The 27,376-nt window shown below is 37.5% G+C and overlaps 1 protein-coding gene across 3 annotated transcripts in view; it reads right to left on the bottom strand.

Annotated features, from left to right (window-relative positions):
- Window positions 1–456: 456 nt before the first annotated feature.
- The window catches only part of HS2ST1 (heparan sulfate 2-O-sulfotransferase 1), a 171,780-nt gene continuing 144,860 nt past the window's right edge, over window positions 457–27,376 (bottom strand). For 2 of the 3 annotated variants that reach the window (XM_040470872.1, XM_040470874.1), the window contains exons 4-7: window positions 17,682–17,820; window positions 7,049–7,146; window positions 5,425–5,582; window positions 457–4,444 (exon numbers count right to left, since the gene is read on the bottom strand). In XM_040470872.1, the coding sequence (XP_040326806.1) occupies window positions 4,215–4,444; window positions 5,425–5,582; window positions 7,049–7,146; window positions 17,682–17,820 (625 nt within the window). In that variant the 3' untranslated portion in view covers window positions 457–4,214. The remainder of the gene's footprint in view (window positions 4,445–5,424; window positions 5,583–7,048; window positions 7,147–17,681; window positions 17,821–27,376) is intronic. The other variant, XM_040470873.1, reaches the window with a different exon arrangement.

Here is a 27,376-nt window from a genome sequence, read left to right as displayed (position 1 = left end):
TCTAAAATTCCCACTGCAGGAAACCAGAAAGTAAGCTCCACTCCAGAGGAGCTGAATTGGCAGTGCATTTGAAACAGGGATGCTTCTCCCTCAAAAGGCTGCCTGAGCAGCAGTTCGGTGGGCTTGGTACAGCAATTCTGCAGAGGGTAAATGGATGCAAAACTCTCACAGCGATCGCCCTGCTTCCTCTCACAGTGAATAGCACTAATTTATGAAGAGGCGGATTTTCAAACCATAAAGTAGAAGCACCTGGGCCTCTTACAGACAAACTTCATAAGAGGTTACAGTACCATACCCTACTTCTCATAATAAAGGCTTCTAGGACCATAGGTGTGGTTGGAAATGATCAATGGGAAAACCTAGATGGCTTACACAGATGTTCTCTACATAGAATTTGAATATAAATTAAAATACCAGCTATGCACTTGGGAACCAGCCTTTAGTTAAATCCTCTAGTGCGTTTAAGAACTTTTATTTCATTTTATTAGAAAAAGAATCATCGTCTACAAACTATTTTCTTTCTAACTATGCAAATACAATGAGCAAATCATCTGTAATATCAAAATACTGTTTGTAAACCACTGATGGCACTAACAATTTCAGGAATTTCCAGTAGGACATATATTGAGAAAGAGCAACACCAGATTTCAAATTATAGGCATTAACTGAATTTTAAGACTACAAAATAAAATTTAAAGTTTAAAAGTCAGTAAGTTTAAGTTCTCTGGTTTTCAATAATTGAAACCCAATCACCAAGAATTCAGAAGCACCCAGTATGTTCAAAGTTGCACAGATGGGTATGGATGATAGAAAAGTAATCCCCATGCAATATTTTAAGTGTTGCTATCAGATATATTTAAGTGATACTTTACAGATTAAAGCTCCGTAAAACCAAAATATATCCTCCCCATTATATTTTAAAAGTCACAATAATTTATCAACAGTTGCCATTTCACAGCAATTAGAAAACAGGAGTTGATACAAGTTGAACAAAAAAAAGTACTTTTTCCTCTTTTAGGAAATAAACATAGATGTGTACACACACACACACACACACACACACACACACAACATCGTTTTTTTACAATACAGAGTGGTTAATTTGCTTTTGTATTATTAAAAAAAAAAATTCCCTATGGTCAAAATACTGAAAAAGCGCAAAGGCTGAAAAAAGGAAACCACATTTGCCACTTTTAAAAAATACATTATTGTCTCAGTGGTTCTATGTTTTTATTTTTATTATTAATATAAAGTTAGGTATTACGAGGACTCTGCGGTTGTCAGACTCCTAGGGCTGTACTGGACCAGACGGAATTAAATCTAACCCTTTCTCAGTCTCCAGGAAGGATACTCCCTAACCTATCCTACAAGATGACAGAATAAATGCTTCTATTCCAAACTGTTAAACTGGGAAAGAAAACATGCTCACCTGGAAGCAATCTAACTCATGAAAGTTTATGAATCTGTGGGAGAGACCGCCCGAACGAGAAAGATATTCTTTGGATAGAAGTTAGGAGCTTTTGGAAGTATATAAACTTTTAGGTCACTAGAATACAGATTTAAAAATGATTTTTCCATAAATAATGATCTATTACAGGAGTTGGTAAACTACAACCAATGGTCCCTATCTGGCATGTCACTTGCTTTTGTAATAAAGTTTTATTGGAACACAGCCATGCTCACTCATTTATGTGCTATCTATCCTTGCTTTTGTGTTAACATGACAAGCGTTGAGTAGTTTTGACAGGGACTGTACAGACTGCAAAGCCTAAAACATATACTCTCCGTATCTTCAAAGGAAAAGTTGACTGAACCCATGATGTAGGGCACTCCATACTACTCTAGTTTCCTAAGAGTTAGTGCACCTCAAGAAGATTTTAGCATGTACTCCAAGAGTAACCTGCATACTGGGGGTTCCTTAGCAGAATAAATGTCAAACACATCACCTTAAGGTGGTGCTTTACTTTTGGGCAAGGGAATAATTTGTACATATTTTCAACAAATATCTGTAAAAGTTAATAAATACACAAGAAAGAAAGAAAGCCAAGTAAGATAAGTGTGCCTGCCAATGTTCTCTTAATATCCTCCTAGTATTGGAGGTGGGAGGGAAGGGCGCTAAACTGATTCTTTCCACCAACTTCCTTTAGCTTTTCTTTAAATCTATGTTTTTTCATTAAGTAGTGTTCCCTCCTCACCTCCCATACAGTGAATAACCTTTAGAGTAGTCTGCCTAAAATGTTTGCCTAGTTTGTGAGGACTTGTTCAGGAATAGTGTTTATTTAAACTAAACATAGTAAAGATTATTCTTTTAGAAAACGTGTCTAAAAATCTTATCTCAGTTACTCCAAGAAGGGAAAGATGGCAAAGAACGCACAGGGTAATGAAACTCTGCAAAATATACCTGAACAACCAGAGGTAAAAAAGAGCTACCATTTCTGAATGGTAATGGAAAATAAAACCAGACAAGTCTCTCCAAAGTTGAAGAGCAAATTGTACCCTGCCCTGAGTCAGCTAAGAAAGTCTTTTTCAAACAGGGAACCTCCTGAACTCAAGCAGCTGTTCATGAATCTTTAAGAGTTCGTATTTCCATAGTTGTTGAAACAGAGAAGATAAAACAGAGAAGATATTTATCAAACACAAATTTCTATCAAGATTCACTTTTTTCCCCAACCAGCTAATAAGTGGACTTTTCCCTTTCTTTGTTAAAAAAAATGAATGGTAGGAAACCATATGTTAAAGATGTTTCCATAATACCTTACGTTTATATAGCGCATTACAGTTTTCAAAGTGCTTTCACATGCCATCTCATGTAATCCTCACAACACCCCTGCGAGGTAGGTACAGCAGGTATTAGTATCCTCACTTCAAGATGAGGAAATTGAGGCAAAGAGAGGTTAAGTGACTTGCCCAAGATCACACAGCTGATAAGCGGCAGAGCCAGGACCAGAAATCAAATTTCCTGACTCCTTGTCCAGTACTCCTTCCACTATAGCTACTGCCCCAATTATGAACAATGTACTGTGTATCAAAATTGAAAGGTTACTGAAGTTCATTTCAGTGATGTCTTAACAGTAAAGTTAAATGAGAACTACAAGAACAGTAGGTCTGATGATTTTACTTGACTTCATAAAACGGGTGCAAAACCACTTTTATCTAATTACGTCTAACCTTTTGGTCCAAATACATAAAATATGCAATATTTACAGCATTTTCCTTTCTTTTTTTGTAAATGCAATGCTTTAAAACACATTATAAAGCACCTTAGTAAAAATAGTCTACAAGTAAAAGTACAGAAGAAGTAGGAAAATCCTACCCATACCACAGCTCACTAATGGAGTTATAATATGGAATCACCAATGTCAGTTTACTGCTTTACAAATAACCCATGGGGGAACAAATACTAAACTTACTTTTTTGATATTAATGTGTGGAAGTCTTAAACTAAAACGTCAGCATTCTTTGAAGTGTCTCCCCAGTCTTAGGTAGTGGGGAGACAGGAATGAGAAATACTGCTTTGATTATTTTAAAATTGGTTTTTAACACTAAAGATCTTTTTTTTTTAAAAAAACAATATTAAAATGGTCTACATAAATATGGGCAATTCCAACTACAGCAGAGACATTCTCAGCAAACAGGATCAAACATTCCAGTAAATTTCATGAGACAGGATTCACGAAAACAAAGCACACACTGCCCAACAGTTAATAACACTATTTGGTACAGGTGTGTCTCTCGAACCTCCAGGTGAAGGTGGAAGTAGCAAATGGACTCATCTTCATTCATGGTTAGTTGGAAAAAAAATGCTTTATCAAAAAGGGAGTATCAGAACTTTTTTGTGTAATTGTATTTAGCCTCTGACTAGACCTGCTATGTGTTGATTTTTAGGTGATGTGTAGGCTTTTTTTTCCAGGCAGGAGATTATAACTCCCATGAAAATGTAACCAGAGGGGAGAAAGAAAGAAAGAAAGAAAAGAAAGAAAAGAAAGAAAAGAAAGAAAAGAAAGAAAGAAAGAAAGAAAGGCTGAAACTTAAACTTCTCAGGCCACTGAAACTTACCAGCCAGTATCTACTTCCTCGGTGTTTCTGTCTGTTTCCTAACTTGGCTCAATACAAATTGTCTTATACATCTATCAGCAACCGAGCTGTAGAGCTGAGAACTAAGGTGAAGACAGGGTCAAAGTTTTAGTTCAAGAATCGAACAGTCACACCTGTACTCAGTTCGATTTAGGGTAAATCTTTTCATAGAAAAAGTTTTGTGCGAGGATGTAGAGGTCTCCGTCTTTTTCTCGTACGGCGTGGGCTCTGATGAACTGGAACTGCTCCAGAGCAAACTCATAGAACTCATTCTCCATTTTCCATATGTCAGACTGCTGCAGTTTTGCAATGGTTTGTTTAGTGGGGAGCTTCTTCTCCGTGGTTTTCCTAAGATGAGATTTCTTTCCTACTTACAAATGAGAAAGAGAAGAGGTAAATACTTGTGAGAACAAACGATGGATGCTTCTTTATGTGAAAAGATGAAGTCAATGTGGCACATTGAAGGGCGGGTAACAACTGTTTTGCATTAATATCATTCAGACAAAAATGGTGCCCTGAACCTACCAGAACTGTGATTTACTCCTTCATAATGTAAATCCTCAACCTGTTTACAGACTTAATTAGCTGTCAAATAATAAAAATAAGGATCACCATCAGTAAAGAGTAGGCTGTCACCTTACATGCTGTAATCTCAAATGCTTGGTGTTCTGACTAGTTTATTTTTTAAAATATGACAAAATATCTAACTAAATACTAGTTAGATATTCAAATATTCAAACTAAATGCTAGTTTTACCATAACCTGCATTCTCTATGTGTTAGAAGCTAGGGCCCATGCATACTCTAGGAAGAGTTGCTAGACTGCATCTTCGCAAAGAACAGGGGAAAAAAATCAGAATCAGACTGGACCAGAGCACTGTCACTTTTGGCTATGTCACACTGTCAAGGCTGCTGAAGCACACTTAACCATGACAGACACAGCACATGCTGATGATCATCATGAACGTGACTCAGTCTCACCATCCCACCCCTACTTTAAACAGCGTTCGGCCCGTAGATCTAAGGTGCAATATGGTCATAATGTTTGGTATCTGCCATTAGTTAATATTACACATTTCTAACTAAGGCTGGTTCTGCAGATCATATTTTTCCACTATTCCTACAATGCCTTCTAATTATCATCTAATGCATGTTTATTCAAAAAATATTTTGTGTGTGTGTGTGTGCCAGGCACTGTTTTGTATTGAAAATGGTAAGAAGAAATAGGCAATATACCTGCTTTTCTGGACTTATTTCTTGTGCTTTAGTCAAGAAACTGAAATCACACATATTTTTCAAGTTGCAAACAAAGTTAAGGACAGCTTACAAAAGAAACCCATCCTTTGTATACCTGTACGGTAGAGTTCTGTAGCACCCCTGAAGAACCGGGGCAAAGCTGCCTCCAGTAACATGATAAAATCTTCAAGCTCTTCAGTAACTCCCACCAGAAAGTATTCATTAATTAGGTTATACTTGGCTTGATCCATGGCCCACCTGCTTCCCACATTCCTAAAACCAAAGAAAAGGAATTAAAAACCTGGCTGTGAAATCTGCTAAGGACTTTTGATGCCTCTGACCCTATGTATTATGGAGGAAACAAACACATGTCCATCCAAAGCCTTAATGCTCTTTTATTAATGTTCCTCGTGGGGAGGGGGGTACTTGATTTCAAAGGTCCCTCCCACTTCTATGAATCTATGGAACAAACTAAAAAAGTTCAATTAAAATCTTCTCAATAATGTCCAAAAGAGCAATACCCTTTATTGCTCTAAGGTCGGCAAACTTTTTCTGTGAAGTGCCAGAGAGTAATAAATACCTTAGGCTTTGCAGGCCATATGTTCTTGGTCACAATTATTTAACTTTGCTTTTGCAGAATAAAAACAGACAATAAGTAAATAAATGGAGATGGCTGTGTTCTAGTAAAACTTTATAAAACCAGGTGATGGGCCAAATTTGGTCTCCAGGTTGTAATCTGTCAATCCCTGTTCTAAGGAAATGACTAAAAATTGAGAAGATGTTCTTCCTATGCTTGTTATGCTGTTATTATGCTCTGATATAATCTATTAAGAACTTAAGGCGCATAGTGATCCAGTAACATGTCTCAAACAATGAGGAAAAGAATGAAGACATTCTTTGCATTTCTCGCCACAGTTTTAAGGAAGATACTAACTTTGTGTTCCTTTCTAGTTTTCCTATTAAAATGATTGATTAGAACATATAAATATGTATAAAAATGTGTCATTTTTTTAAACTGTAAACTCTGCACATGCTGAGGAAATAAACTCTTTATTGAAGATAAAATACCTTTTTATTTTCCACCTCACGTTTATTGGTAAACTAGACCACAACCATAATGTTGGCTTCTCTCAAAGTAAAAAGTCAGTTAATAGTAAAACCTGGTGAATGATTTACCCACTAAGCCTCTTCTTGATCTAACGTGAGTGGCTAAAACAATAAGCTTAGGAGAAAACGAGGTTTATGAAATAACCCCTGAACTCTAAATGAAGAGCTCTGCTGGAATAGGGCAAAACATGTAACACCAAAAACAAAAAAATAAAAACCAGCATCTGATGGGGCGCCTGGGTGGCTCCGTCAGTGAAGTGTCCGATTCCTGATCTTGGCTTGGGTCGTGATCTCACAATTCGCGGGCCTGAGCCCTGCACTGGGCTCTGCACTAACAGCACAAATGGGCCTCCGTGGAATTGTCTCTCTCCCTCTTTCAAAATAAAGAAATAAACTTAAAAAAATAAAAACCAGCATCTGAGAAAACGCTGCAAGGATAAGATGTATGAAGAAACTTTTCAATGCACTTAAAGGTAACTGTAAAACTAGAAATTACTTAATTACACGTTATTTTTAGCCTGGTCTTTCACTAATTTCCCTATACCTAGCCCTTGACGAATACATTCACGCTTGTGAAATACAGATGCTAGAGAAAACAAAGAAGAGCATCAATTTAAGCTTTATCTCCCTACCAGCATTCCGAGCTGTGGCCGCAGAAGAATGGGATTTGAAGCCAGAGCTTCTCCGGAGCACAGTCTGAGCCGCCCTCAGCTACACATTCATCAAAGGTCTGGAATAAACACAAAGCAGCACACATGAGCCCTAAACCCAGGTCTCCCCTATCAACTACCCTAACAGGGTAAGTAAGTCACTGAATACACGAGGAGCAGCAGGTGGAACGAGCTAGCGAACTAAAGAGATGGGTGGGTTATGAAAATATACTTAAGATACTGAGGAAAATACATGGATTTTCCTCCCGTCTTTGTTTTATGCCAATCGATGTATATAAGAGGGCTTTTTTTTTTTTTTTGACTGCATGACTTGAACCCTCTCCCCCACTTCAGATAATTTGTCCTTGAGTGTAAATACTGGTTTATGTTGAATTTGTGTATTTGTAATTTCTATCCCCCTTAGGAAATTAAATAAAAATAAAGCTAAAGATACTCTATGTGAAATAACCATTTGAGAAGAATATAAAGTAGGGCTACACTTAAGTCTTCTCTCCTTTTCTCATTAAAGCAAACAAAAGCTCGTCGTACAAAAAGCAGAAATGACCTCAGACACTTATGACTTGCGTGCCCTCCTGTCCATGGTATCTGACTGAATTAATTAAAAGGGAAAGAGACTCACAGGGTATGAACGTAAAATTAATCAACTCCACTTCCTCAAGCACTTACTATCTGCCACAGGCATTTTAACAGTAGGCCCTGTCTACCTGAAATGACACTGAGATACCAGAGAGCAAACTTGGGAACTCGGGTTGTGGTGATGAGACACCCATAAATGCCACCTGTTATTTCTGAGAGGACAAAGTGTGAAAGAGTGGAGTCAAGGCTCTTGAGTTTCTGGAAGCAGGTTTGACCATATTTCAAGTAAGTCTTTAAGGACTCCAAACCTCAGTTTCTAATCTATGCAATTAGATAAACTCACAGGGCCCTTTCAACCAAAAATCTGAGAACAGGGCAAAAAAATCTTTACACCCAGTGTTGGGTGGTCTCTTTATTCTGGCAACATTCAAAAGACAACAGCAAACACAGTCCACAATCTGCCCATTTCTTTTACCGATGACCTCTTCCATGATACAGTAAAAAGATCTATGACTTGGGTTTGAACGCTGAACCCAGAAAATCTAAGTTTTGTGTTTGTTCCTTATCTAAAAAAGCAGGACAGGATCTTACTTTGAGGAAGAAATAAAATCATGGATGTAAAAGAATCTACCACAGCGACTGGTTCACTGCAGGCATTTGATAAACAGAATGTATCTATGTCTGTGCTTGTCTCTCTCCCCTCCTCCCTAATAGTCAAGTACAATGTCTTGTTGGTTCTTGTTCTCCTTGACCTTCACAGCATTTGACCACCCTCTCCTTTCTGAAATCTCCTGGTCTCTCTGCCCCTAAGAGATTCTTGTTTACTTCTTTGGACACTGCCCTTTCTGGCTTTGCTGGTTCTCTATACCTTTCTGAATGTATTATTATTATCTTCTTTGAAGGCATGTTTTGGTCCTCCTAATAGTTATGGAAATTCATCTCAACTATCTTCTCTTTGCCCACTCCCTTCCTTAGCTTATTCACATTTCCTACTTCCTTGGCTTCATTTATAATTTCTAGGCAAAGAACTTCCAAATCTGTACCTCCAGATCCATTACTTTTCATCTTCTAATACCTTGTGTGCATTTTCATTTGAATTTCCACTATTACCTCATACTCAATACTTCAGGCAACAGAATTACACTGCCTGTGTAATTCAGACTGAAGATCTCAGAACATTTCCTAACACTTCCTTCTTCTCTCTCCCCTAACATCATTGAGGTCATGTCTTTCCAATCTATCTTTTTCTTTTTTCAACCTTGCTTTTATCAGGGTCCCACAATGCTGTGTTTTCATTGTTACAATCACTTTCTAATGGGCTCCCCACCTTCCTCCCTTCAACCTGTTCTGTACAGGCATCAGATTAGTGGAAGGAGTCACTTCTAACATCCTCTACTCAGAAACCTTCAATGGTTTCCGGTGTGTCAACAACAACAAAAAAAATCCAAATTTTTTATTCTGGCTTTAAGAAATGCTTCATACTCTGCCCTCAATATGCTAGTCTAGCTCATCTCTATGTGTAACTTCCATCTTTACCAGATTAGCCTGTTTTGTAGTTTCTCAAGCATGTGATATGTACCTTAAATCTACATACTTTTGTTGACTACATTTACTTCCTCTGAAAGTGGCTTCCTTCTACCATTGTAGTTTACTTGAAGCTACTCTCTCCAATGATTCTGGCCCAAAGTGACTCTTACCTTCTTTGGACTCATATAAATTAATGATATACTGCCTTGTAACAGCCATCTCTTAGGATCCAGGTATGTGTATCTACATATATACCTTTACCTGAAGAACTTGCTTCATGTACTTTTTTTTTTTTTTTTTTTTATGTGTGTTATGTTCTCTCTCCTCAACTACAAAGAGAAGTTCTTTGAGGGATCATGCAGTATGCATTTGTGTCCTTTACCGCAATCTACTGCCAAGCAAATTGTCTGCATAATCAGTAGTTGTAAATGCACTGCAGGGAACTTACATAAATACTAAAGGCACAGTTCCAGTGAGGACGAAGATAGGGGCAGTAACATCTTTTCATGAAGCATTTTGACAGTCCTTAGAGTTCTCTCAAATTCTCTTAGGATCTCTCTATAGCTAGATACACAAACACAAATTATATATACACAAATAAAGTGAAAACACCTCAGTTTACTCTTCAGACTCAATAAACCCCATTTTAGTGGCCATAACGTTATTGCTCAATCTTACTAGATGGTCTGACTTAGATGTGCTGGCCTAAGTCACTTCCTAAAAAGTAGTTTTATTATCATTTATGCCAACTTGTAGCTCATAAAAATAAAACAACTGATGTATGTATCTCTACCATGTTCCAATTTCCAAGAAATCTTTGGCTCAATGAACTGAGTGATGATATATTGGAAGGTTTCTGACTCCATGCCTATCCAATTTAAAAAAGATCCTAGATCATAGTGAGGTGCCTCTGAAGCTCAGAAGAAGCACTCTGCTTCTTTACGCCTCTATCTGATTAAAGTCCCAGATAGAAAATAAATGAATTATTAAGGTGATTGTGGGTGAATGCACAATCTCTACCACCATTTTGTGTAAGACTCAAACATTAAAAAGATTTTGCTTAAATATAAGAAACTAGGATATTAAAATACTGCAGTATTTTTTCTTCCTTTTTTAATTTTTAAATTTTTAAGTGACCTCTACACACAATGTGGGGCTCGAATTTACAATCCTGTGATCAAGGATCATATGCTCTACCGACTGACCAGCCAGGCGCCTCTAAATGCTACAGTATTAGAAGTTTCCAGAGTTGCTCTGTGGACAACTTTGGGAATTTATCCACTATTGGAATTAAAACAGATTAATGAATAAGCATGTATTAAATTCTATAGTTAGCCAACTCCTAATTCCTGTGCTCAACTCTTGAAGTATTTTTGTATTTCAAATAAAAAAATGTGTAGATATTCTTCAAATCTACTTTTGGCCAGTGATTTTAAATCTGCTAGCCCATTCTGGGAGTCTCCCAAAATCCATTCTTCCAGAGTCATAGAAATTTACCTTCTCTTACAGTTAGGTATAGCCATGTGACTAAGCTCCTGTCAGTGCATTGGAGGCAGAAGTGATGTGAACAGGTTCTGGGTCATTTGGTTATTAAAAGGAAACTGCGGGGCTCCTGGGTGGCTCAGTCGGTTGAGCGTCCGACTTCGGCTCAAGTCATGATCTCGCGGTCTATGAGTTCGAGCCCCATGTCGGGCTCTGTGCTGACAGCTCAGAGCCTGGAGCCTGCTTCAGAGTCTGTGTCTCCCTCTCTCTCTGCCCCTCCCCCGCTCATGGTCTGTCTCTCTCTCTCTCTCTGTCAAAAGTAAATAAAACATTAAAAAAAAAAATTAAAAAAAAAAGGAAATTGCTTCCCTTCTACTTCCTTTCTTCCCACAAGCGAGAAGGCAGATATAGTGGTGACCCAAATCCAACCAAGCACATAAGGACAATGTCTTAAAGAACAGCACAATAACAATATGGAAGGAACCTAGGTCCCTGAATAACAGTGTGGAGCTTAGTTGCTCTAAGAGCCTGGGCCCCTCACTTTTAGGGTTTTAAGTATAAAAATATTACTTAAATTATTTGGACTTCTTTCTTTTAGAAGCTTAGCATCTATTTTAACTAATTCACCTACCAAATATTTTATTAGACAATATAAAGGTGGAAAAACAGATCGGGTTTTGCCTCCTGTGTGGTTCCTTCTTATCATTTGGGGGCAGAGTTTTGCTCCCATCAACTAAAAGAGACGATCTAAACATGGCCAGTAGCAAGGAAGACATGGAGGAAACAACGGACTATGAATAATAAAAAACTGGTGAACGTACATGAGTGTGCCATGTCTTAGCATAACAGAAATTCTCCCATTTCTACATAAATATCTGATGAATAAAGTAAAGCATTTCCTAGCAAGAGAAACCAAATTAAGATAACTCAATACCACCTTTAGCACATCACCCTGATAAACTGGTCCACTAAGATTTTAATCAAGATGAGCTGTTTCACTGACTCCTCTACAGTGACATTAGTACTTGGGTTTCTGTATTCATAGCAGAACATGCCATTCAAATGCATGGTCATCAAAATTTTCCTGCTTACCTGCTAGCTTTTATTAGCTTTGCACACATTTTGGTCATATTTCAGAAATAGGATTTTCTATACATAAATCTTTTTCTCTTATAAAATTTCAAGTCCTTAAGATAAAAGGCAAAAACAAATAAAAACACTCCAGACTCTGTTCCTCTCCCACAAAACCTGGTTCAGTACACCAAAGAAACAAAAAATTATGATCACCTTTTTCACTTAAAAGCCATCTTTGTTTAGAAAGAACAATTTTTTTGTCAACAAGACACAGATACTTTTAAAAGCATGAAAGTCCAAATATTCTCTAGGCCATTTAGATTATTAGTTTAGATACTTAACTCTTAAAATTGAAGTTTAAAAAAATTAATCAAAATTTGATGCTTGATAGTGATGACAATTATATTTACATTCAAACCCTTTTCTGCAAATGAACTTACATAGAAAACCAAAGCTAAGAGTAAGCTCCCTCAATTTCCTGCTTAGACAAAAGCTTATCTGCATCTCTAGCCCCCTGCTGCCCTCATATTTAAGGAGGTGTTTCCTTCTCCTATCTTTGAATACCATCCTCACCCCTTTCTAAGACCCTGCTCTATCAATTTTCTCTACTCTCCCGTATCACCCATCACCCCTGCTCCCTTTGGATACATAATATGCCCAAGTGTCTGTCATCTTAAAGAAACATTTCCTGATGTGTTTTGTTCCTTCTAAAGCCAAACTTCTATCTCAAGAGTAGTCTTTCCTCTCAGTCTTAACTTCATTTCTCAGTTACTCCTTGACCCTTTGGATTCTACTTATATTACTTTCTCAAACATCCCTAATGACCTCCCCTTTGACAAATCTAAGGGACAGTTTTAAATCCCCAATGCGCTAACTTCTTTGCAATGCAAATTATTTTCCCACCTATTTCAAGGACCTCATTCAAGGACCTGATTCTCTGGACCTCAGTCCCCCTGGCCGTGCTCCTCTTTCTCTGCCTACCCCTTAAACGCCAGCAGTCCCCAGAACTACATACTTGCTCCCCCTCACTTTCTTCTTTCTTTTTCATTTGGTCCTCTTTTCACATTCTGTATGTCTTCCAAGTGCAACTTCATTCAATCTCTTGTTTCAATTCCCACCTAATGTTGCTAACTCCCAAATCTATAGTTTAGTTTAGACCTATTTCTTGAGATACAAATGCAATTTCTAGTGGCTAACTCCACTTACTTCTACATGACTAAAGATAATGTCCAGTTTGAACTCATCATCTCTTTCTTAAACTCCTGTTTTCTCTCTTTTGGTGAAAGGAAACACCTATGGTTCAATCAGAAACCTGGGAAGAAGACAAGTCAAGGCTGACTCTGGGTTGTGTACCTTTTACTGAGCTGTAAAGAATTATATTGCTTTCCTGTGATGCTTTTTCTATATAATAAAATACTTTCTATGCAAACAGTAATTTCTCACATGCCTTTATGAGACAGAATAGTAAAATTCATGCTCTATATACAAACCATAGTCAGGGAGTCGTGAATTGCTAAGAACTTCGGAGGCGATATTTTGTAAGTTAATGGCAGGATCAGGTAGTACGGATTTCTTCTAAACTCATTACTATCTTTTATAAGTTAACACATATTTTTAGGTAGAATATTCTAAATTCACTATTATACAGCAGCTGTCAATTAAGTCTAGTTAATTTAGAGTAAGAAATAAAAAGAATACAAATTGGGGTAGGAATTGTAATCCCTGGGACCACTGAGTACTTAACAACATAAACTGACTCTCCTTCAGATTGTTATTACAGCAAGTTAACTACTCTAAGAATAACCCCACCTTGGTGTTCTGCTAATAAAACAATAGTTAATAAAAAAATGTTTAACAATCTATAGGGGAGTTCAAACCTGAAAGATTTATAAAATAAATTTTACATATTTAGAAAATGTGAGTGATGAGAATTATAGGTGCAGTTAATATTATTTAGAAGCCACAGGAAGGCCTACATTGAAAGAAGGACTGAGAGACAAACCATGGTTATTCAAACTTGGATATTTGGTAGATATTTTCTCCAAATCAACAGTGTACCTGTCACTCGGCAGAAAACGACAATGTTAGTAGCTCAGTGTTTTCAAATGGTGACATCTGGCAATGTCTGGAGACATTTTTGGTTTTCGCAGTGGGTGGCGGTGGGGGGGGGGAAGGGGGGACAGGATGCTGCTAGTCAATGATCAGAGCTGCTGGTAAACATCCTACATGTATAGGCAGCCCCTCACAACAAGCAGTTGTCTGGCCCAAAACAACAGTGTTGAGGCTGAGAATTCTGTGGCAGTGACAAAAGTTAAGCTTTCAAACAAAAAAATAAAATTTCAGAAAACTTGATCTGCCACCGTAAGTTTGACAGTTTCCCAATACTTAAAGACTGCTCTGATGTGATCAGTGGTGATATTAATGAATAGTCTTATATTCTGGTACTATATAATCAAATGCGTCAATATTTGGAAGGTCCACATAACTCAGTGTGTGTGAATATGTTTCCAATGACCAATGCATGATGTTACAAAATTATGCTCTGTTAAAAAATCCATTCAAAGTATAAAATGTATCAATGGATTTTAATGTAGCAGAGCATAAAAAGTTCACCGCTGTGTTTTCAGATTCCGTACTTCAAAGACTTTAAGAAACTACTACTTGCCAGGTTTTAGTGTAATATTAAGAAGAACATCTATAATCTTCTAAAAAGGCTATTAAAATCCTCCCTTTTCCAATTACGTATCTGTGCAAATCTGGATTTTCTTTATATACTTCAACCAAAGGAACATATTCACAGACTGGTTCAGTAGCAAATATGAAAATCCAACTGTCCATATTAAGCCAGATATTGTAAAAAAAACTTGCAAAAATGTAAGATACAACTCTGTATTTTTTTGAAAATGGTTATTTGCACTAAAATATATTATTTATGATACCATATGATGAGCTTCCAACTGTTACCTTTAAATTAATATTTTCTAAATTTCCCAGCAAATTGATACATTTATTGATACTGCTAAATATCAACAGCTGTAACCCACACAAACAAAAGCTTTTTCCAGATCCTTAATAATTTTTAAGAGCAAAAGGAGATCTGACACTATGAAGTTTGAGAATCACTGATTTCTCTATATAGGTTTTTATTGCTTATCTTTAGGTTATTTAATATCCCTACTTTCCGGATGCTGGCCAGAGATTATACTAAAGCAAAACTCCAGTTACAAAATACAAAGAACAGAGTATTTGAAATTTCCCAAATAAATCTTTTGTTCCTTACAAGATCAACTGAAAGCTGTCATAGGCATGCATATGCCTGAAATGTGTTTGAAATGACTGTTTGTGGCAGTGTAAGGAGGGAGCAATGTAGATTACGGAGTACTGCAGTTTAAAACATAATAGTTGCATATTATCTGATATGCTTCCAAGCATCACTTGAGATGTCAACAATATACAGTTTAATGGAAGTGAAGCCAATGCAAGGTATTTCCAACCTTTGCCAGGTACTTCCTGCGTCATTACAGCCACCTTTTAATCCCCCTTATCTTCAAGTGCCCTGCCATTTAAAAAATGTTATATGCCATGCAGTCTTATCAACTCTATGGATACGAGTTTATTAATTAATGAAAGCTCTTGCCAGTTAGATATGGAGTTATTTGTAATAAAACAACATCATACAGGTTTAGGTCCGAGAATGTTGCCAACACTTGTGTCATGAGAAAGAAGCCAAATTATTAAAAATGTATATTTCAATACGTTTCAAGACCAAAAAGTCCATTTTGCCTATCATAAGATGAAGTAATTGTTGTAATAAAGCATTTGTATACGGCCCTGTACTCATGAGAATTAAGGTAATAGCATTGTGTTGATGTTACTAATATTACATCTAAATACAGATATGTATTAATATGTATTTTATGATGACATAAAAAGACAAAAACAAAAACAAACCAAGCCCTATAATATCAGGGGGAAGAATGGTTAAGTCTCTAGGCTTGAGAGGGCATATCTACTTGAAACTTTCAAATATGAAAGGAAAATGCCTGAAGTTTTCTGTGGGCATTGAAAATGCCACTTTGGAACAACTCTCACATACAAATGTTGGGTAGCATCTGGCATTCCCTCCCTCCTTTATAAAGGGTACAGGGGGCTTAAGACTGTGAGCTCTGGAATTAGAGTACTTGGGTTTAAATTCCAGCTCTACCATTTACTGGTAGCATTAACACTGGGCACGGTACTTAACCTTTCTGTGCCTCAACTTCCCCATCTGTAAAGTGGAGACAATAACAGTACCCACCCTACAGAAATGCTGTACAGGCTACCTGAAAAAATACATATATATAAGTTAAAACAGTACCTGATGCACAATAAGCACTCAATAGATGTGAACTATTATTGTTGTTATATTAAGTGTTATTATTACCTAATTCCCCAAACTACATAGGGCAGCAACCACTAAACCATGGTATCCAGGGCTGACAGTGACAGACAGTGCATGTAGGAACCTCTGTGACTGTAAATCTTTTCCTTACTGACATTAATATTCCTTTGGTCAAAGGAGGGAGATGAATACTAACATTTACTGAGTGAAAAGAGTGTAAATGAGAAGGCTAAACTTTTAAAACACTAAAGGAAGGAAAGGAGAAAGAAGCATTAAAGTGAATTTAGAAATAACTATCAATAAACTGTGAAGTACTAGGTCACAAAAGAGTTTTATTATTAGATTTTATAAAGAAAGTAAATAAAAGAAAATCACCCGCTCACGTGACACAGAAAGCCCATCTAACTTAAGAGAAAAAGTAATTGTTGGATGTTAATTATTATATCCAGTATCTAGCATCATGATTACGCAATTCTTTACGTAAAAGAATACATTAAAAGGTGTAGAATTCACTCATTCAACTCATTTGCCAGGCACTTAACAGATGAACTGGGCACTGTGCTAAACACTAGGGAAACAGGGAGGAATGAAATACAGCCCCTGCTTCAGGGAGTTGACAAGCTTTTAGAGAAGACATACATGTAAACAAATAACTCAAATATCACAAATAAATGCTTTAAAAAAGGGTCTGAATGGAGTGCCCTGGGAGCCTTAAAAAGGACACGGCTAACTGCTTATGGGGCACCAGAAAAGACTTTGTCTAACAGTTAACATTTGAGCTGGACCTTAAAAGTGGACAGTTTTCCAGAGTGAAGGAGAGACATTCTAAACATGGGGACAACACGTGTGCCAAAATTATGAAGGAATAATAAGTTTGGAGGACGGTGACATTTCATGTGGCTGAAGCACCAGGTGCCTGAGGGAAAATGAGGCAGGAGAAGTCGGTCTTGGGTTTCATCAGATGGTGTCTCCTGTGCCTTGGGCAGACTTGTGAGCAATGGGGTCCCAGTAAAGGTGTTCCACCAGAAAACTGACAAATCAGTTTGGTTTCTCAGAAAAATAACTCTGGTGCTACTCTGGAGGAGCACTTCAATAGAAGACAACCCAAATCTGAATGTGCTTATTAATAAGTAAGATTATTCGCATCTTGCCTGAAGAAAACAGCTGCTTTGGCGAAACAGTGTTCCTAAACCAATGAGCACAAATCAATATAAACTGCCATCATTAAGACTAAGAGAACCAAAGTACTTACTCAAAACCATCATACGAATGAATAATTATAATGGTCTCATAGAAAACGGTTAGTTAGGACTATTGTAAAAGAAATATTCAGCTCTAGACTAAGGTAAAATATTTTTTAAATGACAAAAAATTATGTGTACTCCAAAATATCAACTATATTTTACTTTTGCTTCTTTATACTTTTGGGTTCTTTTCAAAATTTCCACAATAAGCTAGTAGTACCTTCATAATGAATAATAAATTTTAAAGGCAATTATTCATTGCAGTTGATAAACAATTACCTTCATAAACATCTTAAAACTTAACTATTACCTTTTTGTCTCCTTGTTTTCGTCTTCTTAACCCTGGTCTATAATCATCTCCGAATCTCAGAAAATAATAGTAAGAAACTAGCCTCTCAATAGGATCCCTTATAACATTAATGTAAATTGGCTTCTTCTTCACACCAAATCTGAAACAGAACAAAACGTAAAAGGTGAAATCTATATTGTCATTTGTTTTGGGGTGTCCTGAAATTGTAAGTTTGAGGTATTACTTCTATACGGAAAGAAGAATGTGCATTTATTTAAATAAAATAGACTATGTGGAGATTAGGAAACAGTTTATGATTATTTGTTACAATATAATAACCAGGAAATAAGAATTTAAAAATCACTGCTGAAGATAAAGAAGGGAAATTTGAACAAAAATAATTTTTTAAAATTTAATTGGCAAGAATTACATAAAACATCTTAATTTTATATAGCAATGATTTCTCATTTCTGGCCCACCAAACCAGACAAACATTATCAACGGATACAGCATTAAGTCCACACAATATGACCACTGGAGTCAACCTTCTGTTCTTGCTGATTTTATTTTTATTATTATTTTTTTAAATCTTCATTTATTTTTGAGAGAGAAAGAGAGAGCGTGAGCTAGGGAGGGGCAGAGAGAGAGCGAGACACAAAATCTGAAGCAGGCTCCAGGCTCCAGGCTCCGAGCTGTCAGCACAGAGCCCGACACAGGGCTCAAACTCATGGACCGCGAGATCATGACCTGAGCCGAAGTCGGACGCTTAACCAACTGAGCCACCCAGGCGCCCCATGCTCTTGCTGATTTTAAAGACAAGAGTGAAAGCCATTTGGTTTCAGCACTGTTTCCTTGGGGAATGAGAAAGAGTTGAAGGAACAAAGGAAACACAGAAGGCTTTTACTTTAGCAACCCATGCAGCCCCTAGAATTGTCCAGCTGGCTCCTGTTCTAACATCCTCGCTTGTCCCAGTCTTGAAACCTTCGTGTTATCTTGATCTCTACTTTCCTTTATTCTTCACTTAGTACAGTTACCAAGTCCTTTGATTTTTTTCTGCTGCTGGCTTCCCCACAGATCTGTCCTGTCCTCATCATTCCCTTCCTTTCCACCACCGCCCTCTCCCAAGGTCTCTGGTTTGGATTACTGCAATAACCTTGCTGGTTTTCTTGCATCAGTGTTTCTCCCTTCCAACCTACCTTTTAGAGCAATTCCCAACTGATATTCCTAAAACACCATTTATTAGATCACTCCTCTTAGAAACATGAAATAACTCTACTGTTTATGTTGACATCGAATCCAAACTCCTTTGCCTGGCTGCTAACGTCTTCTGGCCTATGTCTCAGGTACCACCTTATTGACCTAACTGTATTTTTAACTGTCCTCAAAGAAGAAGCCAGCTATCTGTTATGGTTAGGCCCACCTCTTCTACCTCCCCCAACTTATCACAGTTACTCCTCTTCCTCCTTGCGTGCCTTCGCTCATTTGGTCTTCCTTAACCAGAATGCCAGTCTCATTTTTCCATTTTTTTCTGTCACATTAATTAATTTAAAGAAACACTTTTTTGCATATGCCAGCACTATTATAATATGAAGAGTACAGCCATGGCAAAACAAATTCCTTGGCTTTGTGGAGCCAACGCTCTACTTGGGAGAGACAACATAAACATAGTAAAAAGTACTAAGGAAAAGAATGAAGGGAAAGGAACAGGGACTGCCAGGAGAGGTGGGAAGAGTACAATTCAGAAATAGGGTTTTCCAGGAAGGCCTCACTACATGATAGGAGGGAGCCATGTAGGTGAAAGTGTTCCAGGAAGATGGAACTCCAGGACTATGAAGCCCTTTAAGCAGCTAGGTGCCAGGTGTTCTCAAGGAGTAGCAAGAGGGGCCTGGCTGCAGCAGAATCAGAAATGGAGAGAGAAGGGGGTGGGGTGGAGGAAATGCAGATCACGTGGGCCCCGTAGATCTTTATGAGCATCAGGACGGCAGCCTGACTGAGTCAGCAGGGAAGTATCATTATGGGATGTAATGCACAGCATGGTGACTGTGGTTACCAACACTGTATGATAAACTTGAAAGTTGCTATGAGAGTAGATTTTTGAAAAGTTCTCACCGTAACAGCAGCAACAAGATGGAAATTATTTGAGGGGAAGGATGTATTAACTAACCTTATTGTGGTAAACATTTGACAATGTATACGTGCATCAAATCATCACACTGTACACTTTGAACTTACACAACGTATATCAATATATCTCAATAAAGCAGGAGGGGAAAAAACAACCATTGGCTGCTGTTTTGGAGCAAACACAGAGGGCTAATAACGCAATCTTGTAAAGTCTAGACAGCCTGTGGCACACGGTACTATCTGCTTTCACGGACACCTGCACCCAGGAGCTACTGCTCTCAGGCAAGTCTATCCACTGCTTATCTTACTCGTGCTTGTCTTATAAGTTGAGCATTTTCTCCTTAGCACCATGATCAACCATTTGAGAATAGGCACAGTACTCTACATTTCTTTTTATAGATTTCACAAGGCCTAGTATACATAAATACTTGCCCACTGATTAATTAGTACTAATTTGAAAGATTAGAAAAATACTAACAATCTCTCTGAAAATAAGAATCACGATGAGAAATGATAAAACTAAGCCTGGGTTGTAGGACTCTGGTAAGAGACAAGTGAAAGTTGCTTATTCTTTTAAACCACTCCTGGTATGTCCACTCATCTGTCCACAGAAACCTTCATTTTAGTGAACAGCTTAGATTTTAAATTTCCCTTCTTACTAAAATCTTTTTCCGAAGGCACTAAAAAGCAAATAGCTAAACTAACCAACCATGTCTCCCCCTTATTTCTGCCTACTGCAATCAATGTCTTACACACAGCGGGCATTCTATAAATGTTTTATACTTAATTCTTAAGCAAATGAGTAGCGAAAGAGACTACAGATAAGAGAAAAAGCAAGGTGCCTGGATGACTGGATTCTTTCAGTCTCTAAATTACTGAAAATTAACTAAACAGGAAGTTTCTAACCTACAAATAAGCTGTATTCTACAAGAACCGTTGTGTGTGTAAAAAGTGGTCAGCTGTCTTGAATTTCAGTTCTTTTCTCACCATTAACACTTAAGGGCACTAAAATTTGTGTTCACATGGAAATACTGAAAACTACAGAGAATCCTTTTGTAAAACATTAATTACAATATTACAGTTGTGAATTGTTGATCAGAATTGGGATGCATTTTTTTAAGTGAACAACTCATAAAACTATAAAACCAATAATGCAGTAAAAATTTTTTTCACAATGTTTTAAAAGAGGAAACAATATCATTACAAATATATGGCACTGTCACACTGGGTACTACAGTAGAAGCTCCGTGAGGGCAGGACTGTTTCCCTCTTGTTCATGGCTTTGTTCCTAGTATTCAGCACAGTGCCAGACATACAAGTGTCAAATATCACAGAATTACATTGAACAGACTATTGGGAAGTAACCACTTAGGAAGCCTTTTGGTGGGACAGTGCACTCAGCAGTGAGAAGAGGTGGGGAGGCATCAGGAATCCACAGGTGCTACATGAAATAAGTGGAAAGTCTTGTAACAGGAAGCAACAAGGAAGGGAAAGTACAAGATCGTGGGGTAAGGGCTCCAATCTTCAGACTGTGGGATTTCCTGGGAACCCCCTTACCATCTTCTCCATTATTAGCCACTGATGACTCTGAGTCATTCTCTTGGGAATCACCTCCTTCCCGTATCATCTTCCACCACTGCTTCCTCTTTTTTCCTTCCCCCTAGTCCCCAACATGTGGGACAGACAGCAATTCTTACCAAGTGGCAGTGAAAAGGGGATATGGCACTTTACCAAATTCTCCTTGCTGTCTGGAAGATGACTTTCTGGAACATGGCTTGGGATGGCATTTACCTGTATGAAGTATGATTTCAATGAAATACATGAATGAATGAATGAATGAATGAATGAATGAAACTCATTCTGAAGATGGATAAGACTACTGTTTATAAGGTAGGGTATGGTTATAAGGTAGGATATGGCTATATAGACAAGAAAGCAAGAGACTCTAACAGAAAACAGGCATGGTAAAAACAGCATCTGGACTGTTTAGCTCAGCTGGTTAGGAAACAGGCATACTTTTAGGTTTGTGGGTTTAATTCTTTTGCCAACCAGGTAGTTTTGTACAGGGGGAAGTGTTCTATGGTTGTAAACTCTGCCTTTAACCTGACCAGGCATCTGAACTGTTCCTCAGGAGGGCTCAGGTGGAAGAAGAGACAACCCATCTTCATTCCAAAAAAATATAAACTATTATTATTGACCTGTTAGAACATGATCTTCCTAGGAAAAGAACAGCATCATTTGGTAGGCATCTGTAATGTTCTATAAAGATCAAAAGGCAAAAGTCTAATGTGAGCAGCAGGTTGGTAAGAAGACATTTTAGGAACCTTGCTCTTGCCACATCAGCATATGTGGAGTGACAAAGCATGGACACAAACTCGGCTCGTTTCTTTACAACCACACCCTACATATTTCGGATAGATGAGCAGGCATCAAGAATTGTCAATAGAGCAAGTACATACCCAGAACATCTGAAAGGAACCTTTTCAACAAGCTGGACAGATCTCAAAGAGGGCTGACCAGCCTTCAGGAAGCACAATGCTTTATGATTTCTGCTTCATACTAGGTGTAACATCTCTAGGAAAGCAGCAGTCTCACAGCTTAGATGGGACACTCCCATCTAATATATATTTATTCCAGACTCTCTTAGCCCTAAAGGGTTCACAGAAATTTCAAATCCTCCCCAGTGTGGCAGGTTCCCAGTGTCTTGTTTTGAAAATAGTATATGACCTGTTGGTATTTGTTGGTTCCGCTGGTGATGTTGTGATTTTTGTAGTAATTATTTATCTCTTAAAAAGGGCATTCATCTACTATGCGTCTATTAAAATAGCCCAAATTTAAAAAAAAATTAAAAAAAGGTCTAACAATACCAAATGATGGCAAGAATACACAGCACCTGGGCCTCCCATACATTGTTGGTGAGATTGCAGAGTAACACAGCCACATGAAAAAAGTTCTGCAGTGTCCTAGAGTTAACCATAAAATCTAGCAGCCCCACTTGTAGCTTTTACCCAAGAGAAACGAAGACATACGTTCACATAAAACCTGAATGCAGGGGCGCCTGGGTGGCTCAGTCGGTTAAGCGTCTGACTTCAGCTCAGGTCATGATCTCACGGATTGTGGGTTCGAGCCCCATGTCGGGCTCTGCGCTGACAGCTCAGAGCCTAGAGCCTGCTTCGGATTCTGTGTCTCCCTCTCTCTCTGTCCCCGCCCTGTGCACGCTCTGTCTCTCTCTCTCTCTCTCTCTCTCTCTCTCTCCCTCCCTCAAAAATAAAGATTAAAAAACAAAAACACAAGAAAACCTAGGTGCAAATGTTTCCGCAGCTTTATTCATAATCAACAAAAGCTGGAAACCCAAGTATGCAGAAACTGGTGAATGGATAAAGACTGTGGCATATGCACACAATGGAATACTACTCATCCAAGAATTAACTACCAATATGCATAAATATGCATAAATTGGATGCATGTCAAAAGTCTATGCTAAGTGAAAGAAGCCAAACTCAAAAGACCTGGTGACTAATTAAAAAGTATGTGGTGAGGGGCGCCTGGGTGGCGCAGTCGGTTAAGCGTCCGACTTCAGCCAGGTCACGATCTCGCGGTCCGTGAGTTCGAGCCCCGCGTCAGGCTCTGGGCTGATGGCTCAGAGCCTGGAGCCTGTTTCCGATTCTGTGTCTCCCTCTCTCTCTGCCCCTCCCCCGTTCATGCTCTGTCTCTCTCTGTCCCAAAAATAAAAATAAAAACGTTGAAAAAAAAAATTAAAAAAAAAAATAAAAATAAATAAATAAAAGTATGTGGTGAAGAAAAGGGTTGTCCAAGAGGACTCTAGGTTCTGGCTTCGATGTCTTGATAAATAAACACAGGTAAACTTCCCAAAAGGGAATAATGGAGGCAAACACAAGAGTCTTGAGCAATACCTTAGCTGGGAACAGGAAGGGCCAGCACAGATTCAGGTAGGGAGAAGAAGAAAACACCGGTAGGACAATGTGGTAAATGAAAGGAGACAGAATTTTATTTTTTAATTTTTTTTTTAATTTTTTTTTTTAATGTTTATTTATTTTTGAGACAGAGAGAGACAGAGCATGAACAGGGGAGGGCCAGAGAGAGAGGGAGACACAGACTCTGAAGCAGGCTCCAGGCTCTGAGCTGCCAGCACAGAGCCCGACGCGGGGCTTGAACTCACGGACCGTGAGATCATGACCTGAGCCGAAGTTGGACGCTTAACCGACTGAACCACCCAGGTGCCCCAAAAGGAGACAGAATTTTAAAAGAACGTTAACACTGCTTTGCGTGAGACACAGAACCTACTGCTTCATATACATTATCATATTTAATCCTCACAACCACCACGAAGTAGTTACTTTAATTATCTTCACTTTATAAACGGGGAAAATGCAGACCTGAAGTAACGTGCTGGTAAGGAACCGAAGGGATTTAATTGCAGGTCTGGCTGGCTTCAGAGACAGCTCCCTAGCAATCTACGGGATCAGTGTTGTAAAAAGGGCTGGTGGTATGAGGTCAATAAAAAGGCAACTCTTGCATATTGCCTGTAATGATTAAAATAAGGAATGTTTCTCTAGTGTTGTGACATATTTGTTGAAAGCTATAGAAAATGGTGCTGACTTCAACCGGCTCAGGAGAGAATTACAAGGTAAAATGGACAATCTCACATAAATCTATAGACCGACAAACTATATTAGGCCTAAAATATTGTCACTTTATTATTCTCTAGGATACCTTAGACCTAGTGAAGCACTCAGTTATGTCTCTTGTCCTGACGTATCTGTGCTTTACTGATTGACCTTAATTGTTCTGAAAAAGACAACAGGGGTGATGTGGACAAACCAAATGACAGTGATAAAAACCCATACTCTTTCCTGGGGACAACCACAAAGGTACACACCTGACATGTACCTGAATAAAACTGCTGTACCAAAAATCATTTCCAAATAGCTAAGACAGATACCGACATGTTAGCCATAGGTAGCTAGGTCATAGACAATCTCAGCGACTGATCGAAACCAGCATGAACAGTTATTTTTTAGCTGAATATTATTCACTAGAAAGGCAAATGTCACTGAAATAAACCAAAGAGATGTTCTAATGGTTTTATTTTGTAAAATCTGAAAAAAATCAAAGTGGAGGTAATAGATGGTGCTGGTTAGGAGTATGAATTTAAAAGGGAGGATGATCTGTAATATTTTCACTGTTTATAATAAAACATAATTCCGGGGGAAAAATGGGGCTTCAGTGAACTCACTGAAGACAAGAACTACAACTTATTCAACTTCATGTGGCCGATACTCTAGGACATTTTGAAAATGTCCAACCTATACAATTTTCTAAGTGGAAAATTTCTACATTCATGACATTAATGATCATATCTGCATTATTTTAAAATTATGGTGTTCACTAACTGAATAGAAAAAAAAAGTAATTGTACACTAAAAAGAATGAGGAAATATGCTAAAAAAAATCGAGAGTAAAAAAAAAAAATCAAGAATAAGACTAAGACAGAAAGGAGCAAGACAGGACAGGAATACAAACTTGGAACAAAGATATTTCTGTTATTATGCTAAAGTTCTGAATAAAACCAGATAAATATAACCAAAACATGGCTTGAGCACATATAGGCTTACATATAAAAATGTGTGTTTCTTAGTGATTGGTCTAAACCAGAAACCACTTTTCATTTTTGATTTCTTTATCTTGCTTCCTGGGTTTCTGGGGACATACTGAGTTTATATGCTTTTCAGGGACTCTTTTAAAACAAATGAAAAGCTATGTGATTAAATATTTCTTTCACCAAATTCAACTGTTTTCTCCTAAAGGCAAGTATTTTAGTGGACTCCACAAAGTACTATGGCAGTCCAGAATACATTATGAAGAATAAAGTATTTTAAAAATTAGTAAGGTTATGTTTCTTTCCTCTTAGTCATTCATGGTGAGTATGCCTGTTACACTAAAATTTATTTTAAAAGATACTAGTTACATCTACCATAGTTCTTGATGATGTACATCAAAATACATTTCCTCTAGGTGATTTCTTTTAGGTGTTTATTTAAAATCTTGTAAAAGTCCATTGAAATATTTTACAATATTTTTAACCTCTAATAGCATGAGACCCATTATGAAAATACTCAAAATCTTAAATATTTGTTAGTATTTAATAAATGAGATTAATCTTTTCAAGAAATTTTGTAACTTTTTCATCTGCAAGAACCCTAGCATATACCAGAGCTTCAAGTACAAGACTTTTGCCAAAAGCAAAGGCACTCAATATATTATTTTAATAATGGAAACCTCAAGTATTAGAAACCAAGCTGTATTTGGAAAAAATAAATCATTTAGGTGAAAGAGCAACAAACATTCAATTGAAGGATAATGCAGCCCTCAGGGAAAATATGCATATGAATCGAGTTTATGAAATTGGTTCAGTGCCTCTGCAAGGAAAAAATAATTAGTTTATTTTAAAGCTGCCCATAAAATGTTTTCAATATTGCATTATGAATTATTTACAGAAAAATGTACATCTAACTTTAAAGCTACCATTTTACGGAAACATCTTGAGTACTGTGGAGCTAGAAATAAGAATATATTATTTCATGTACATAATATTCTGGAGATTCCCTTTTAATTACATGCTTTTCAAAAAGTTAAGGCTTAGTATCTGAATCAGTAATAATTCACTCAACTCTTTTTCTTTTCAAATTCAAGAAGTTAAAATGACTGGGATATCAATTTAATTTTCAAATTTTACACAGAATGTTCTCTGGAGTTGACAAACACATGACAGTATATTACTTTGAAGTCATGACTGCTAATGAAATGACTGAGGGGACCATGTCTGAGCTTAAATCATTTTAAAAATACATTTTAGATGTGTCTTTGAAGTTAGTACAGGTTATTGAGGAAAAGATTTGGATTTGAGGTTTTACTATATAATGCTACACTATGTACTGTGAAAAAACATTCACATGGATTCACAGAGTAGCCCATGTTTAGAATACACCTTTGCCCAGTTTTTGGAACAGTATCTTAATATGGCACAGACTCCAGGGGGAGCCACACAGGACTTGCATACCATGCAAATGCCTGGAGTTTTATGAACTTTTCTTGAGAGAATTATGATAGGAATACCCTGAACCCATTCCACCCCAAAAATATAGAAAATGAGAATTATTTATCTCGTTTCAGACAAATCACCATAAAGGAAAATCACCATCTTTTTAAGAGTCTCTTTTGAATACACCACAATTTTAACACAAACACAAGGTGGCCTAAAAGAAAGTGTATACTTTTCTACATCTTGGCTGAAATGCAGAGGCATTGGGTAACCAAAAAGTGTGTGATGGGGTTCTCTGCTTTCTCAGTTCTCGGTCAATGATGTGTTAAGTCAGAATCTGACTGGCCTCTAGGTTAAAACGTGGGGCTCTCCTAAAATAGTGTCATTTGGTTGTAAAAGACACATAAACACAATAATGATAAATAACTTTAAAGAGTATTACTTGCATTTAGTCTAATTTGAATTTCCAAAATTAATATGACAATTTTCAATTTATGAACACTAGAGGGCAGTAAAACACTAGAAGGTA

Source organism: Herpailurus yagouaroundi, unplaced genomic scaffold (genome assembly GCF_014898765.1).
Source record: "Herpailurus yagouaroundi ecotype Mexico unplaced genomic scaffold, PumYag 77, whole genome shotgun sequence".
NCBI lineage: Eukaryota > Metazoa > Chordata > Mammalia > Carnivora > Felidae > Herpailurus > Herpailurus yagouaroundi.
This window is presented reverse-complemented; position numbering and strand designations above follow the sequence as displayed.